The 18,501-nt window shown below is 54.8% G+C and overlaps 1 protein-coding gene across 7 annotated transcripts in view; it reads left to right on the forward strand.

The window, feature by feature from the left end:
- Positions 1–6,737, forward strand: part of ACSF3 (acyl-CoA synthetase family member 3) — a 105,281-nt gene extending 98,544 nt beyond the window's left edge. For 6 of the 7 annotated variants that reach the window (XM_043526207.1, XM_037877716.2, XM_043526208.1 and 3 more), the window contains 2 exons: positions 243–354; positions 6,405–6,737. In XM_043526207.1, the coding sequence (XP_043382142.1) occupies positions 243–354; positions 6,405–6,522 (230 nt within the window). In that variant the 3' untranslated portion in view covers positions 6,523–6,737. Of the gene's footprint in view, positions 1–242; positions 355–6,404 lie in introns of those variants that run through there. The other variant, XR_006285167.1, reaches the window with a different exon arrangement.
- The last annotated feature ends 11,764 nt before the right edge of the window (positions 6,738–18,501 follow it).

Raw genomic sequence — 18,501 nt, forward strand, 5'->3', positions numbered from 1 at the left:
CTCTATTAGACCCTGCCATTGGAAGAGTTCCTGATATTCTTCTGTCAGCTCTACCCTGTTACTCCTAGTAAATCTCCCCCCCCCGCCCCCCCGTCGATCTTCTCCTTCCCTGTACGTGGCTGTTCCTGCCCACCTGGCCATTGTCTCGGCAGCTTGCAGAGTTAGCTCTTTTACACTCTTCTCCTGGTCTCTTGGAAATGGGGCTGAGTTGCTTCAGGCTGAATCTTTTGCTTTTTCTCCAGATGTGGCTGTGATCGGACCTCCAGACGTGACGTGGGGCCAGCGGGTCAGTGCTGTGGTGAAATTGCAGGAGGGTGAGATGCTGTCTCTCAAGGACCTGAGGAGCTGGGCAAGGTAAGTGCCAGTCATGGGACAGTGCACAGCAAATGCTGTAGTCTACTATTGGTGGGGTTGATAGCACCACCTGCTATTAAGGTTGTCCGATACTTCCCATTATAATAGCCTTTCATTTGCTTATAACTTTGCCAAACTTCAGCTCTTTGGGTTGCAGTTTCCATGGGACTTGTATGCTGAATTATTTTAAGTTTTAGCCAATATGGTTCAGCCATTTCCAAGAACAAATTATGGGGGGGAAGATACATTGATTTACCATAAAAAAAAATTCTGGTTACCTTTTCTTTGAGAAAGTCTAGTGCCTACGTGCTTTGGAACAGGGCTCTGAAATGTAGCCAGAATTGGCCACTGAGTCAGGAATGTGCCTTTTGCTGTTCCCATGAAAATCCACCCAAATTTGGCCACGTTATAAATCTCTGAAAAAACTCAGTTCACACATGCTGTCAAACGGAGAGGACAGACCAAGTGGGGTCCTGCAGGGGATAGTCCTGGGGCTAGTACTAGTCAACATTTTCATTAATGATGATGATGATGGAGTGGAGAGTATGCTTATAAAATCTGCAGATGACCACAAACTGGGACGGGGTTGCAGGCACTTTGGAGGACAGGATTAGCTCAAAATGATCTTGATAAATTGGAGAATTGGTCTGAAATCAACAAATGAAATTCAATAAGAGCAAGTGCAAAGTACTACACTTAGGAAGGGAAAATATGCAGAACTGCAAAATGGGAAATAACTGGCTACGCAACAGTACTGCAGAGAAGGGTCTGATGGATCACAAATCAAATATGAGTAAACAGTGTGATGCTCCTGTGTAAAAGGCAAAGGTCATTCTGGAGTATATTAACAGGAGTGTTGCATATGAGACACATGAGGTAATTATCTTGCTCTTCTTGGCACTGGTGAGGTCCCATCTGGAGTACTGTGTCCTGTTTTGGGCACCACACTTTAGAAAAGACGTGAACTATTTTAGAGAGTCCAGAGGAAAGCAAGAAAAATAAGAGGTTTAGAAAATACAGTCTACGCGGAAAGGTTGGAAGAATTGGGAAAGTTTAGCCTAGAGAAAAGATGACTGAGGGGGACCTGATACCAGCCTTCAGATATATGAAAGGTCGTTATAAAGAGGACAGTGATCAATTGTTCTCCATGGCCACTGATGGGTGGACAAGAAGTAATGGGCTTAATTTGCAGCAAGGGAGATTTAGATTAGATATTAGGACAAACTTCCTAACAGTAAGGGGAGTTAAGTACTAAAATAGTTTACAAGGGGAGGCTGCGGAAGTTTTTAAGAACAGGTTAGAAAAGTGGCTGTCGCCGATGGCCTAAGCTTACTTGGTCCTGGCTCCGCATTGGGGGACAGACTAGGTGCCCTCTTGGTCCCTTACAGCCCAACATTTCTATGAGTCTGTGCTCAGGAGAAACTGTTTAGGGTTTAGCAGCTGCAATCCCGAAAGATTCCACCCTCACTGGCCTGCGCCGTCCCCTCACTGCTCCTCGGTGTGACTGCCAGTCGGAAGGGCTTATAATATAGTTTGATTGTGTGTAATTATTGATGTAAGTGCAGAGTGATGGAGAGGCAGCATGGGTCCTGTGTTGTAAGAGATCAGTAGGAAGACATGGTTTCATTTGGAGACCACTCATAGACAGCTCAAAGGGGCGTCTGGTGTGAACGGCTCGGAGCAGCGAAAACACACTCAGGGCGTCAGCCGGTCTGGTAGTTTGGGGCGTTGGTCGCCAGAAGGAGTGAGCTAACTGAACCCAAACAAAACCAAAGTGGTGCACTGGGTTAGAGCCGAGCTGTAAGCAGCACTGTCTGCCACAGGGCCCGGGGCTGCAGAAAGCTCAGCAGCTCCTGAGACCCGGGTGCTAACTACTCCCTGTGCAGGTGGTAATGGAAAGGAATGGGCTGCGCTCCCCAGAAGTGCGCTTGACGAATGGTGCAGTAACGGGCTGATTCTCTGCCACACTAGTGGAAGTTACACCCTCGGTAGCTAGAAGGGGCTGTGCAGTGAAGCGGGGGAATGGGGCACAGTCACTCATGGAACACACAGTGTAGCAGAGAACAGGAGCTAAAGCAGGGACACTGGGGCAGAAGCATCATGTTTCCTCCCCAGTTGTTTCCACCAAAGCAGGGACCTTTGCTCAGGTCTCAGCTGATAATGCTGCTATCTTCCCCCCATCCTCCTTCCTGTCCATTTGTTCATCAGCCTTGGGAAGCCCATCCATCAGGTCTCCTCTCCATCCCAGCGGGGGCGCTGTAAGGCCCAGCCCAACAAAAGGAGCCCTTCCAACACCCATTTGCAGGAGCAGTTGCGGTAAAGGCGCCTGTAGCTCAGAGGCAAACAGTGGCACAGCATTTCTGCACTGAAACCCTGGGCTAATTTTCCAAAATCTGGCCAAAAGCTATTCATTTGGGCTTGACACGCTAGGCACAGAGCCAGTACTGACTGGAGGGAGAGCCGGGCCAGGCCCCGAGGACCCTGGGAGCCTCCGCAGCAGCCGAGCAATGGAGAAGCAGGATCTCTTTTGTTTATTATCATTGTTATTATTATTAATTATTTTATTATTCCACTAGCAAACTATATAGTCCTGGAGCCATTTGTGTTCCTGGAGACTCCTTTCCCTAGGGCTGCGGATCGTTCTGGGGAGGCTGGCGCTATTTCACAAACAGTAGGAACACTTGTTTCATCAAGGGCTGCACAGCTGGCCAATTAAAGATTCCCCTGGATTTGCAAAATCGCAGTTGGAAGACTACAATCGAGGAAATGGAAAGAAGATTCTAGCTGGCCAGCTGCTGCTCTGATTAAACAATTACTTAGTGGGAGAAAAAAAATCAAACAAAGGAACCAGCCCCACGCTGGCTGGTCCAACAGAGCAGCCAAGTCTGAGCCCCAGCATCCTGCCTCCTGCTGGCACTGCCTCCCGCAGTAAAAACATATTCATCCTTTTACACCCACTAGTCTGGGAACCCTGAAGATACCTGGCAGTCTGCTCCATACCTTTACATTGATTCACTCTTGGAATCTATGGCTGGGACTCACCTCCCGGGGGGGGGAAGCAGCTCTAATGTATTCGCAAATCTCCACTAGCAAAAAAGGGATGTACCTGCCCTGTCACTGGGACTGAGGCGTTGAGACGGGAGTGCGGCAGGGTGGGGAAGTTGGAGATGAAGGCACCACAGAGTGTTCATTTGATAGCCGCTGTGCTTGTCTTACTGATAGGATTGGAGTTGTTTCCAGCAGTTCCCTTTATCCTTACCTGTTACAGCCCTTGCCCACACAGCCACCGTCCCACATACTGTCTAGACGGCAGCTCAGAAAGGCCATCCTGGCCTGTCTCAAATTAAATCCTTGACTCTAAGCTGGTGCCCAACAAGGCACAGTCCCCAGAATGCCAGGATGCAATGCTGTTTGTAATTAATCTTTAGCATGAGCCCTGCAGTCCCAGATGTTTCCTGTGGCACTGTCTGGACCAGCACATGCAGGTGTGCCCAGATGCTTCAACCAGTCCTCCCTTACTGTCTCCAGTTAGTGCATCTTCCCAAAGCACAGGCAGGGAGATCTGTGCTGCTCTGTGACCTCTCTGCTTTTGTCTTTGCCTGGGCTTTGTTCGCCTTTGTCTAGTCACAATCTGCCCTTCAATCAAGCCAGTCCGCAGGGAGAGAGCTCTCCCATCTCCTCTGTTCACGGTGCTTAGAACCTCTCCGGCTTATACTGTGATTCTTTGCCGTGCGCAGCAAAGATAGTGAAGAGAGGAGAAATCCAGCCAGTGTCTGCTGTGCCTTAGAAGGGGCAGCAAGGGCCCCAGGAAGCGTCCCTGCCCCTTGCCCATGTGCTGTCTGGTGCTGTCTCCCAGCACCACACTCATGCTGGCTTTTCCCCTCAGTCCACATCGCTCCCTCTCGCTCTGTCTCTCCCCTTTATTTTGTGTGTCACTTACGTTTGTTTTGCCCCTTTCTCGCACTCCCTGGCAGGCGACACATGTCCCTCTTCAGAGTGATTCATTTTGCAGCTTTCGCCTCCAATCTCGTTTCGTGGTGACAGGCGCCATCCTGAGTTAGAGCCGTCCATATGGCAGGATGTGTTGATCGTTGGGTTTGGAAGGGGGAGGAGGGATGGTGGTTGACGAGCTCAGTGGACTTGGCATGTTGCATTAGAATCAGTGTTAGGGAGCTGCCTGTCGGCGTTGGGTATGGCCCCAGGTTAGTGATATGCAGGCAGCAGAAGGCGGGAGACAAGCCCCCTGCTCTTCAAAGGCTGAAGAGACTTGGTTCCTGAGCTAGCTCTGTGCTGAGACTCCCTCCTGTGAAAGAGAGAAGGAACATGGGCCTGCGTGGTGCACATCTGTGCGTAAGGGCACACAAGTTAGCCATTGAGCATAGCTGGCCGGCCTGCGAGCTCATCTGTTACATTCTAAGCAAAGCAACTAGTAACGAGGAGACCCACTTAGAATTGTGTAATTCTGCATGGCTTTGCTTCCTTAATGATATTACTCTGCGTTTATCATTTGTTTTCCCTGCCACTGCTAATCGTAAGGATTGATTAGTATCCATTCGGAGCTATCCATTCTGCTCACTGAAGGCAGTTCATCCTCCCCTCTCTGGGGGCACGCACAGAGGTCTGTGGTGCGTTTTTTAACCAACTGGCGTGCACAGGCAATGGGGGTGTGAAGGGACTCGGGAGCCCAGTAGGTCTGTGATTGTCTCGTCCGTCCCCAGCCAACAGCAGGTTTGGGTCACAAGTGACGTGAGTCTCACTCAGTGTCTTAGAGGGGACGTCCCCATATCCCCAGCTGAAAGTGACTCCACGGTTTGCGCTCCCAGCAAACTCAGGAAGGCCCAGCTGCTGCGGAGGCATCTCACTCAAACACGCTGCACCTCTCCCAGTGCTTTTGGCACTGTTCTTCTCCCTGCTTCCCCAGCTCCTTGGGTCTGCACAGGCCCTACCGGGAGGGACCTCATTTCTAATTCCCTATGCTAGGAAGAGGCTCTTACTGCCAATGCGTCAGCTCCCCCCTGCGAACCCACGACTTTCGTCAAGCTCCAGGTGTGGGACTCCTTCCCTGAGGGTCTCTCTGCAGCGCCGCCCTGGGCATGGAGCCATACCTGGGCTTGTGTGTGTCTGAGTGAGCCAGGGCGCTTCCTGGAGCTGACACACCGGTGATGTCACACTCCTGTGATTGTGAAATCGTAGCCCAACCCCACAGTGGGATGAACTGGGAGAGGGGCTGCTCACACCAGATCCCTTGTGGTCATCGGCAGCGATGAGGCCGCTCTGTTGGTGAATCCTTAGGAAGTGGCGAGTCGTGGGTCCAGCGAGGGCAGATGTCACACGTTAACGGGAGGCTGCCTGTCCCATGGTCTTCCTGAAATGACTCTCCTCTGGGCGGGATTTCACAGGTGCGTCCGTCACGCTCAGATCCGCCGAACCTTCCACGCCGTGATCTTGCCGTGTCGCCAGAATCCTTTGTTTCCTCTGTGAGCCTTGCCAGAGCCCTGCCATGTTGTCCCACCGTAATGGCCCCGTTACAGGAGTCTCTGTTGGGCTTCGTTGGGGAGCTCGTTGTGGACAGAGCGGCTTGGTCCTGCCCGACTAAGAGGATCCTGTTTACCCCCGTGCTGCAGTCTGCTGAGGCCGGGGTTGGGATTTCTCAGATGCATCCTGTTGCTGGCTGTAGAACTTGAGTCGTCTGCCAGAACTGGGTTAACCCTTCACATTCCTGGAAGGGGAAGCTTTGCTCTGCGTGTGTGTGTTGCATTAGATGAGGAAAGGGTTGTGATTAACCCTTTCCTTGCAGTCATAGAGTCAGAACCCTTTTCCCTTTCTGCTTTATTGGATGTTCTTATCACAAGTTTTTTAACCCCTCAGCTCCCATGTGTGCCACCATCCCATGATTTGAGGGAGCCCCTCTTGAAGTTTCATCTTCCTTTTACTGTGTCTACAGCGACTGCTGTCCCCAGAGAGAGTGGAGCATACCATCTGGTGGCTCTGGAAGGGAGGTACCACTGTAACGGTGAAGGTTATTGAAAAAGTATGTTTCTGTGTTCCAGGGACTCCATGGCGTTCTACACTGTCCCCACAGAGCTGCTCCTGGTGGAGGAGATCCCACGCAATCAAATGGGAAAAGTCAACAAGAAGCAACTTCTCAAGCACTTCTACCCAACCTAGTGCGGCACCAGGCTGAGAGCAGGAGCCAACTGAGATGGCTCTCCCCGTCATGCCTGCTGCCCGAATGGAGTCTCTCTGAGGAGCTTTCATGCGTCCTAGTGCAATGGGTTTGCCTTGAAAATGATACTAATCAGGTGCTGTCAGTGATTTCTGCAGTAGCAGCTCTGTGCTTGTCATGCTGGGATTGTCAGTCAATAAAAGCTGGTTTCATTCCACATGGTCTCCTCATTGGCTGAGCAGGACCTGGAGAAGAGCAGGGTTATGTTCCTTCTGTAGGAGCCACGCTCAAGAGTCTCAGAGCCACCCCCCCCATCGACACTGAGCAGCCAGGCTCAGGAATAAATTGTGTGTGTGAATACCAGGGAGGTCTGAAATATTTTCAAGTAAGAGGAGTGTCCTACGTGCATGCCAGGGCTGATAATGGAGGACTTCAGCCTCCTGAGGACTTGCTGGGCAGTCCCTGGTCCACTGAGTTAGTTTTTAGATGGATGGGAGATGGCCAAGGGGAGCAGGCTGTGCTGGGGGTTGGGCTGAGGGGAGAAGGAGAAAGTCGCCATGTGTGTCCCATTGTTCAGTCCAGCATCCCTCCTGCAGGCTCAGGCTGATGGGATCCATTCTGCACCCCAGGGAGAAGCCATGTGGGCTGGAGTGAAATGGAGCCAGCCTCGTTGCCAAGAGCCCTGCAGTCATTGTCCAGGCAGAGCTTGGTTTTGAAGGGGGTTTCCACCTGGCTTCTTGCTTTGGACTGCAGTGTGCTGTCCCCTCCACCAGTTTATGGCGATTATGGCATAATCCTGCAAACCAACAGGAGCTGATGGCACTCAGCACAGGACAGACGATGACCTACCCAGCTGACTGTGCCCAGGCAGTAGGAGTCAGTTTGTGACAACAGGCCCTTCCCATTCAACGTGGGATGAATGGCTCTGTTTATTAGGGTGCATGGTCACGGGCTGCTTTGCCATTGACTCCGGCGGCAATTCTCCAGGAGTTTCGGGAAACTTACAGGGTAAGCGCCAGGTGATTGCAAGGAGGACACCGAATTATTTGTCTCTTCTAAACCAGAGTCTGAGTTATATGGAAATGGCCTTAATACCCAACAGGGGTAGTCCCTGTACCATACAGTCCGCACAGATAGTGAGCAGCGAGGCACGCAGAGAATCTACTTAGCACTGTGTCGTTCCCAGGTAAGAGTGGCACATGGCTAGGATGGACTTTACACTGTAAGATGAGGTCTTGGCATGGAGGGGAAGGTCTGTACAGGAACTCCTGAACTCCTTCCTCCCTGTCTTCGTGTCTCTCTGCATGCTCATCCTAGCTCTTCTATATCTCTCAGCCTCAGGCCATATGCAACTCATCCCAGATGAAATTACTCTTTAAATTAAACTCCTCTCTTCAGCCATCCGCAGTGATGCCTGTTAATTCTGCCTTGCTTTCCGCGCTTCCCTCCGACTTTCCCCCCGTGGTGGGATTTTTGTTGTGCTTTGTTTTGTTTTTATGGAGCAGTTAAAGAGTCCGTCATTTAGGGGAGTCTAATCTCTTTGTGGGAACGTCTAATAACCTGCTGTAAATTGATATCTGTCCGTTGGCATGCTTCACCACACGCCTCCTTCTGTTTTCCTGCAGATGTGAAGAAGCAGTAATTAGAGAAGCACAAATAAATACAAACTGCTCTTAATAACCCACGTGCAGCTCTCTCTCTCCTCCCCGCTCGGTGCCCAGGAAATGCTTTCTCCTCATGGCTGCCCTGGGCTGTCTATGTGCAGACGTGATGGTGGTGCCCATCCAGGTGCAGGGTTTATGCAGGCCCATGTGCTTTGTTTTGACCCCAGGCTTCCCCTTCTGCATGGAGAGTGGACTTCAGAGGGGCCGTGTCTGTGGGTATTCTGCCTGGCGGATTCACAGGGCGCTATTGCCATTTGCCAGCATTTCAGGAACAGCGCCTGGCCAAGCCTGCCAGGTGAGAGGAAATGATCCAGAGCCCCCCTGCGCCGGAGGGGTGGCAGGGTCCACAGACTGCCACCCCTGCTAGCTGTGGGGAAACCACACTGATGGCTGGTGGGGGAGGAGGGTTCCCACCACTGCCAGAGAGGAAGGGAGCTGGTTGGGGGCTGAGGACAGATCTGAGCCTTGATTTGCTTTCTTTGCAGAGTTTGTTTTAAAAGCAAAGCACAATATACAGAGTTGGGGCAGGGGGAGGTTTAGCTTATCTGAAGCATGCAAAGGCTAATCCCCCAGGGTAATACACAGCACCCGGGAAGTAGAGATCACCTGCCAGGAACCAGCCCGTGGAGGTGGCGCGCAGGGCATTGGAGAGCGATCAGGCCATTCTAGCCGAGAGGCACCTGGGAGATGTGACTGTAACACCAGGACTGTACCTCCCACGGGAATAGTCATAGCAGGGGCTAGGTTCCCAAAAGCCAACATCTGCATGAGTGGAGAGCCGGGGCCCTTCGGGGGGAGGGAGGGGACATGTACACGGCACCTGTAAAATAGGCTTTTGAAATCTGGCTGGAGATGGTGCCTTAATGTTTTGCCTGGTGACTTCCCAGCTGATCCATCCTCTCATTTTCAGAGGACACCCCCGAGCCCATCCCTTAGCTCCCTGCCTCCAACCCCTTTGGTAAGGCACCGAGTCCAGCCTCTCGGTTTCCATCAAGAGCTTCCAGTCCCCAACTCCCTGGGCTGAGCTGCTGCTTCCCCCTCCCTGCTTCACAGCAGGTTGCCGGGGCCTTCTCTCCTCATCATCCGTCAGAGCTGCTGACAGCTGTACCGAAGCCCCCCCACCTCTGTGCAAACACTGTGCTCATTTCAGATGCTGCAGCCTGCACAGAGCAGACCCCACTGAGATCTTACACTCCACTCTCAAATTAGAAACAGGAGCCAGGCGCCGGGGGAGCTGCGCTACTGACAGCTCGATAAAAATCTGTTTGCTGCTTCCTCCTCTCACGCTCACCTGGCTACGGGGGGAAAACAGTCACAAAAAGCCTTTGATCTCAGCTGCTGGGCTCCTTGATAGAGACTCGCTCTGCTCCCAGGAAGTGTGGCTGTCCAGGCTGCCTTGATGGGAATCTCTCTCATAAAGGTGGCAGGAAACCCTGTGCTCTCTCCTTCCCGCCCCCACCCACCTCCCCACTCAGCCATCCCAGGAAAGATCGAGGCTGGTACTGGAGGGGAGCGGGTGGCCTGTTAACGCAGGTCAGTGCTGCGGCCCAGCTGGTACTTGTGATGTGCCCCACCACCTGGGCCCTGCTCACCCCTGGGTGTACAGGAAGCAGGAAGGCAAGCTGCACTTTGCTGCAGATTTCTGCATCCCAGCACACGCAGAATGGGGATGTGCGGGGAAGGCCCCATAAGGAGACAGTCGGTTAATGTAGCAAACTCCCGGCAGGCCTGGTGCACGTCACCAAGATTCACAGGGCAGGGAGGTGTTGTTTCAACAGTGCCCACAGGGGGTGCTGCAGATCAGGATTGAGGGGTGTGAGGAATCGCTGCTGGGCTAGCAGAGGGTGGTGGGAGGCTGCGCCGGGGGACACTGGCAAAGCGGCGTATGGGATGCTCACCCGGCGCTGGCCCACGGTATGCTCCATCTCCCCACTGCCATCAGCCCCTCGTCTGCATGGACACGCTGGGGATAGGAGCGATCTGCCCCCAAGATGATAAAGCGGGTGTGTGGAGGATGCGCTCCTGAGCGGTCAAAGGGACTGTGCACTGCGTGTCCTGTCTGCTCCAGGCACCCACGCATCATTCCGGATTCCTCGGGGGGGCGGAGCCGTGCTCCCTGCCCGGGCCGTGCGTGCTCTCTGCAGCCCTGTTCCCAGGGAGGCCGGGGGCCTCCGCTCGGGGTTCAGTGCTGCTCCCACAGCCCTCTCTGCACACGCCTGATCAGCCGGCGCTTCTGTGTGTCTGACGTTGAATAACTCTTCGCTCTCGGCTTCTGGAGAGAGCAGCAGCTCCGCCACCGCCGGCCATGGTGGAGCGATTGTTCCTGGGTCTGCTGATAGCCTGGCTCAGACAGCTGAGGAAGAGAGCGTGCGGGGGGGCTGGGGGAGTGTTACCTGTGCCTGGGTTCAGGGAGAGCGACTGAGCAGTGTATTCATGCAGAGAAAGTCAGGGAGACACGGGAGGGGGGAGTGTGCAGGCCGGCGGCCGGGATGGACTCTGCTCAGGAATCGCTCCATTCCCGCGCCAGCTGTGGGGTGCGGTTCGAGTGAGACCCAGGAGCAGCTGATGGAACGGAGCGAGGGGTGCAGCTGGGCCCGGAGCGGGCGCATCTCCTGCCAGAAGAGAAGTGGGATGAAATTTCCGTCCAGGTCCTAGGGGTCACCAGGCTAGAGCACAGCGAAGGCAGGGCTGAAATCAGCCCTTTGGCTGCAGTAGCTTCCTGAAGGTTGGGTAGTTGGAGGATGGGCTATAACACAGAGGGAATGACGCCTTCCTCCCCCCTGGCTCTGTCTGGGCTAGACTGAGCTCTCTGGGGCAAGGGCTTTCTGTCTGTACAGCCCCGAGCCCAGCGGCCGCAGTGAGGGTGCAGCTCACGCAGCGGTTCTGGCGGCGGAGGCTTGCAGAGCACAGGGGTATAGTGGAGCTGTAGTTGAGTGAAGCAGGAAGGCGGGCGCTGTCCCAGCCGCAGCCTGGGGCCATCAGCCCTGAAGAAGTGCTGGGTTGCTCGTGGCTGGATGAAGACTGGGATGTACAAACCTCTCCTCCAGCTGCCTCCGCGCCCTGCAGACTCCAGGCCTGCCCCGCAGAGCCAGCCAGCACCAGCCATGGGTCACGAGCGGCTCCCCTGAACTGTGGGTTGGCTCCCCTGCCGAATCAGGTGCCTGGTGCTCCGGCTCCAGTTCCCTCCCTGGCTGCCAGCGCCTGCCGCGCGTGATGAGCGGTGGGGGAGATTCTCTCCCCCCGCACCAGCCGGCCTGTCTGGGTGACTCCCCAGCCAGAGAGAGACCAGCCCGCGGCTCAGGCAGGGTGAGCGGCGCTGCTTCCGAGCAAAATGCCCAAAATGCCTCGTGGGTTGCAGGGAGGCGGAGGCTGAGGCTGTCATGAGACGGGGTCACATGGCCACCGCAGAGCAGCCCCCCGCGCGCCTGCTCCCCGCTTTCAACCTGGGCTTTCTGCCCGGCCTGGGCTGGGCTTGCCGCAGACGCTGGGCTTGGGCGTGCTGTCCAGCCAGGCACGCAGCGGGCACAGCGTGCCACGGGCCCTCGGCTGAAGGTCGCTGGTTTCCTGGAGGACAGGGAGTATTGATAGGCCGGACCTTTATAAACGGATTTTTGTCCCTGTTTGACCTCAGACTTGCTGTGGAAAAAAGACCCAGAGGCTCCTCAGAGGCGGGGGGAATCAATAAGCTCCGGGAGGCGGAGGGAATACCCTTGCTGCGAGCAGCAGAGATGCCGGGGCTCGGGAGTGGGAGAGGGGACCGTAAACAGAGGCACCTGCGTGGCAGATTTTCCTGCCCCCATGGGAGCGGACGGAGGCCATCCATCCTTGTGCCGGCAGCTAGAGGGCAGGCAGGATGGATGGCGGGTGGGAATTGAACTGGCGGCTCGGGGGGCTGGGGCGGAGGCCGGAGGGGAGGAGTAATCAGGCCCCTTGCTGTGAGGATGATGGAGTGTCCCAGCTCCTCGTGGTGGCCCCGGGGCCTGCCGGGGGAGCGTCTGTGGGAATGCAGCCAGCCCGCTGGAGCATGGAGGGTGAGGCTTGCAGGGGCGGAGGGGTGGAGGGAGGGAAGAGAAGAGAGAGGATGCAGGGGAGCAGTGAGCTCTGCACCTGCTTTTCAAAGAGCCCACAGGTGACTCCACACCTGGCTCAAAATCCTGGGGGTGGGCAGTAAAGTCCACTGCCCTGGGTCACACTGCTCGGGGGGGGGGGGGGGGGGGGCACACGTGGATTTCACCAGTGCCATGGCAGCGTTAGCAAGAGGGGGGATCTGATTCCACTGGAGATCCCAGGCTGTGATGATGCAGAGAAAAATTTCCCTAGAAAAAGGTTATTTCTTTAATTTGGGGCCGGGGAAAGTGTCGGGTCAGTACTAGGGGGACTGCTGGCCCCTGTTACCCGCAGGGCAGGGCAGGGCGGACTGACCCAGAGCTCCTGTGGCAGTCCGGGGGGGCCCATCCAGGTCATTGAGGGGCTGTGTCACCACTTGCCTGCAGCTGGGGCTGCCTCCCAATGCTTTGCTGCTGTAGCTCCCACCTGGGCTCCCCGTAACGGTCAGACAGCAGCTGGTCACCCCCTGCGTGTCTCTGTCTAGCCACAGCTCTGACCCCAGCAGCCCATCCGCAGACACCGGTCACACTCCGGCTTCCAGCAGCCTTGGTCGCTACTCGCAGGGTGACACTGACACACTCCCCATCCCCAGTTGTCCCCAGAAATGTGTTCTGCACAGCCCTGCCCGCTCCTGGACAGTCCAGATAGATTAGGGCCATTGCCTCTCTAAGCAGATCAACGTATAACAGTCTGCTACCTTAGAGGAAGTTACCCAAACAATCCACAGCACTGGATTAGTTTTAATTAAAGCAGCCTGTTCCTCCCTCTCACACTCCGTCTCTCCCTCCAGCCCCTGGCTGCATGTCCTCCGGCTGCATACGCAGGTTTATGGGCCCGCAGAGACATTTGGGAGCGAAAACACCTGTGAACTTCCCTGGACTTCTGCAAAGCTGTCGCCGCTGCTCCAGGACCGCGCAGAGGAGAGGCAGGGAGTTCATCCGCGGAGAGCCCATCATTTCAAGCATCAGGGAGCTCGACCCAGGCATTAAGGAACACAAACAACCCCAGTCCCAGCTTCCTTCTCTGAGCTGTCTGCCAAGGCAGAAGGTCAGTGCTCCCTCCGAGGTGTTGGCCTGAAAACAAACATGAGAGCCACTCTTCCCAGCTGCCCCCCCACACACACACACACTTCCGCTCTATTTCTTGCTGGAATGTGTCCCCTTGCATCTCGGCTGGACTCAGACATCAGTGAGGAAGGCAGCTCCTGGGATATCTGGGCCGTTTTACTGCTCTGGTCTCCTGCAAAACAGCAGGGACAAAGCTCAGAGCAGCCTGGTCCAGCTCCGCGGCTATGCTGTGAACTGAAGAGAAGGCACAGAAATATCACGGAGCTGTAGCATGAACCACTTCTCCTGTCGCCTTGCACAAGAGAGAGCTGGCTGGGTGGTGGCAGGATGGAGCTCATGGGCTGGGGAGAGAGTGGCACTCCAGAGCAGAAAGTCTCCTCTCTTCTCTCTCAGCAAACTCAGGCTGGGGAGCAAGAAGCTGCGGGATGCAAGGCTTTGATGGGGATGCTGGTGTGGGGGGACCGCACATGTCTTCTCTCTGGGGCTGCTTGGCACATGCCTTCGGGAGCCATTGAACGAGGAAGGGGAGCCCTAGTTCTGAGGTCTGAGCGGGGGTCCCTGGAAAAAAAATCCACAAGTAACTAGATGGAATAACTTTGAGTGAGGCGGTCCTATACCATCTGTGAGGAAGCACAATTAGTGAACCTCTAGAGAACATCTGGGGACATGCCCAGAGTGAAACAAAGCAGGGCTATTGGGTGCATCAACTGTGCAATTCCTGAGTCCCATGCCCCTACCTTCTGCACGCACCAGGCCATCCATTAGCGCGTTCCCTTCAACGGGCGCGTTCCCTTTGCACCGCTTGTATTGCGCTATGACTTGTGAAGCTATGCACATAAGTGTTCAGATGCCCTGGTGATGGGCACCGTATAAACACTTCACTGGACACAGGAGATCCCTGTTGTTGGGTACGGGTAACTCAGACATTCAGCTCTTGTAGCAATTTGACACCCGCTTTGCCCAGGTGGCAGCCACCCCAGCTAGCGCGAGGCAATGGACAAGCAGACCCAGGCCAATTAGTGCATCCATTAGAATAGAATAATAATAATTAATAATACGCTCTTGGGGAGTGATTTTCAGCCAGGGATCTCAAAGCACGTTACACAGGGGAAACAGGTGTCGAAGGGGGATGTGGCCATGGCCCCTTGTCCCCCTGCCAAGATGGGTGCCCGCTGGCATGATGTTTGTGCTGTGTGCTGTGGCGTCCTTGTCCATTGCTACTTTCTAGCCTCGGCTTGGTAACTCCTTATAAGCAGCTACACTCATGTCCTCTTCGGTGCACTGAGCTAACTCGGGTCATGTGATCCCAGATCATTCCAGTCACCTGAAGAAGGTTCCATGCATGTGAACTGGCCCATTGGTAATGTGCTAATAACTTTTGCAGATGACACAAAGCTGGGAGGTATTGCCAGTACAGAGGAGGACCGGAATATCATACAAGAAGATTTGGATGATCTTGAAAATGAGTAATAGAAATGGGATGAAATTTAATTGTGCAAAGTGCAAGGTCATGCACTTCAGGACTAACAATGAGAATTTTTGCTATAAGCTGGGGATGTAGCCGTTGGAACCAACAGAGGAGAAGGAAGGTCTCCTCTGTATTGGTTGATTACAAGGTAACCATGAGCCGTCAATGTGATGAGGATGTGAAAAAGGCTAACACAGTCCTGGGGTGCATCAAGCGAGGTATTTCCAGTAGACAGGGAAGTGTTGTTACCATTGTACAAGGTGCTGGTGAGACCTCATCTGGAATAGTGTGTGCAATTCTGGTCTCCCATGTTTAAAGAGAGATGAATTCAAACTGGAACAGGTACAGAGAAGAGCTGCTAGGATGATTAGAGGACTGGAGAAACTCCCGGACGAGAGAGACTTAAGGAGCTTGGCTTGTTTAGCCTAACAAAACAAAGACTGCGGAGATATGATTTGCTCTATATAAATGCATCAGAGGGATGAACGCTAGGGGCGGGAGGAGTTATTTCGGTTAAACGCCAATGTGGACACAAGAACAAATGGATATAAACTGGCCATCAATGAGTTTAGGCTTGAAATGAGGCGAAGGTTTCTAACCATCAGAGTGAAATTCTGGAACAGCCTTCCAAGGGGGGCAGTGGGGGCAAAAAACCTAACTGAGCTCAAGACTGAGCTTGATAAATTTATTGAGGGGATGGTATGATGGGACTGCCTAGGTTGGCATGTAGGCAATCTGTGACTGCTAGCAGCAAATATCTCCCGGCCAGAGACGAGACACGAGATGGGGAGGGCTCTGAGTTACTACAGAGAATTCTTTCCCAGGTGTCTGGCTGGTGGTCTTGCCCACCCTGGTGGGTCTAACTGATTGCCACATTTGGGGCTGGGAAGGAATTTCCCCGCAGGTCAGATTGGCAAAGACCCTGGTGGGTTTTCACCTTCCTCTTCAGTCTGGGGCACGGGTCACTTTCAGATTTAAACTAGAGTGGTGGATTCTCTGTAACCTGAAATCTTTAACCCATGACTTGGGGATGTCAATAACTCAGCCAGAGATCAGGGGTCTATTACAGGAGTGGGTGGGTGAGGTTCTGTGGCCTGCAAGGTGCAGGAGGTCAGACTAGATGATAATGATGGTCCCTTCTGGTCTTAAAGTCTATGAGTCTCTTCCGCCCCAGCTCCAGGGGAACTAGCTGTCGCTCCTTCGGGGCTGTTGTCAGAGGAGGCCAGTCTATTGAAGGTAACAGGACGGTATCTTTTTCTGCCCTGAAACAGCTGTGGAGGTCACCACTTGAGACACTCTAGGCACTTGTGTGTGGCACTGTTGTGAACTCCCTCCAGAATTCCCCTGCCTGTCCGTTCACCCAGCCCATCTGTCAAGCTGTTTCAGCTGCAGAAGTCACAGTGGTGTCTGGGCCCTGAGTACAGCGCGCTCGCACCATTGGCAGAGAGGGTGAAATGACAGCGCAGCGGGCGGGGGTCCTGTCTAGCAGTGGCTGCAATGCCCCAAGCAGGCTGTGTGAGTTTGGGAGTGTTTGTGGACAATTCCCCTTCACATATGGGCCCCGTGCCCTGCGTCTGGCACAACAGAGACCGGCACAGAGACGGCCTTGGGCATCCTCAGCCCTTTCTTCTGAGCACCGTGCAGTAACCCACTTTGCCTTGCTCACCCCACCTCTCCTCCAAAACTTGCGGGCCCCCTCCTGGGGTCGGAGAGCAAGCACGCAGGCCCCTTTGATCCCCACAGCTGCCCATGCCTCCCCGGCTGGATTGGCCAGCGGAAGGCCAGGCTGAAAGCATGTTGCGTCCTCCGGGGGGGCAGGCTGGAGCGAGCAAGCAAGCGAGCGGGTGGAGTGGCTCATGGGGAAGGTGACATGTTAGAGGCTGATGCAGGGGTTTCTGACTGGCCACAGGAGCTCCCCCCAGGTGTTGTGCTGTCCTGTCGCTGCTGAGGAGGGGACTGCAATATGTGCATGCAGCACAGAGGTCCCGGGCACGGGGAACGGCTCATGGTCACCGGGGTTTAGTCTGCTTGAGGTGTGTCGGGCACGGCGAGGCCATTGCTGTGGGGCTGTCCCCTGGTAGCCTCCCAGCCGCTGATGCATTGTGCTGCCCAGCTGGCAACTTCAGACCATTGCCCCAGCTGTGCTCACTGATTCTGCTCCTAGAAACACCTCTCTGCCCCCATCGCAAGAAGCGAAAATACCAGAAATGCCCCAGCCCTAGCACACTGTTCTGATCTATTGCAGTACCACGGCGGGGCAATGAGCGACTCCCCCATGCTGCCCCACCCTGTCCCACATGAGCCCCGGGGGTCTGTATTCTAGGGGAGCAAAGCCACAGCAGCAGCCAGCACTGCCCCCTCTCCCCAGGCCAAACCCACTCCGTGTTCGCAATGTGGCTGTGGGGGGGGGGAGCGAGAACCGTTCTGCAGGAACGCAGTGCTGAGCCTTTGTTAAAACATCAACGATGCAGTAAATTTTTTAACTTACCAAATAGATCAATATCAAATTATCATGTCTCACATTCATAACTCTTAAGCAAGCAACAATGGGGAGAGACAAGGTCACTGGAGAATAAATAGCAGCAAAAGCTCTTAATGATCTATCATTCTCGACAGCCCCAGGCACCCAGCACCGGGCCCCTGACAAGATCATTAATAAAACTCTGCAGGAGCGCTATCGATTGTTTTGATGGATGATCACAGGTAGCAAATACTGTAAAACACCTGGCTGTCACACACTCAAATGAGTGGTTGTGATGCCGACTCGGTGGGGGAGGGGGGCTCTCTCTTGTAGTTTGTCTTTGGGGGATTGACTCTTTAAAAGCGTTTCGGGGCTGATCCATGAACCTTTGAGCTCAGCACTTTGGCCCGGCGCCCCGGGGGCTCGCAGGGGGAGGCTGGGCCGGAGGGAAAGGGGAGGGGGCTGAGCCGGTCGGAGCAGGAATCTGGCCTCATCCCAGCTCCCGGCTCCGCAGCACTCCGGCCGCTCGCTCTGAGTGAGGGCGAGACAAGGACGAGGCAGGTCAGAAAGAAGGGGCAAGAAACGACGGGGCCAGTGCCAAGCTCATGACAAAGGTGCCACCCTGCGGGCATGGCTCTCGCTCCCAGGCACAGCCAGCAGGGGCAGGGCTGGCAAGGCCAGGCCCTCCCTCAGACCCTCCTACAGTTTGCTGCAGCGTCTTCTCGGGCTTTGCATATGTGGTGTCGGGAACAGGCAGCGAGGCACAGAGCCTCGGCGTGGGGTAGGGAGGAAGCTGGCTTGGGTCACCAGTAACACGGGACCAATCCCAACTGCTCTGCTTTGTTTTCCCAACCTGCACGTGCTCCCCTCCTTGGGTAGATCCTCACGCCGCATGCCCCAGGCCAGCGCTGCAGTTGGAGAATGGGGGGCTGCAGAAGGAAGCCCAGTGTGGAGGGAGCTGTTTCTTCTGGGTGCTGTCCTGGGTCTGGGTGGGCTGGACACTTTGCAGCTTGCTTAGGGCAGCAGTGCGTGTTGGGCCCCTGTGGAACCAGGCATGTTGCACCACCCGGAGCTCCCATGCATGGCAAGAGCAGGGCACGTTCACCAGTGAGAGATGCCTGTCTCTGGAGGACTCCCAACAGGGTGGGTGGGCCTGGAGCCCCATGTTCCATGGCCGGCCCCCTGGGGACTAGGGGCACTGTGGGGGAGGAGTG

Source organism: Chelonia mydas, chromosome 12 (genome assembly GCF_015237465.2).
Source record: "Chelonia mydas isolate rCheMyd1 chromosome 12, rCheMyd1.pri.v2, whole genome shotgun sequence".
NCBI classification, from domain to species: Eukaryota; Metazoa; Chordata; order Testudines; family Cheloniidae; genus Chelonia; species Chelonia mydas.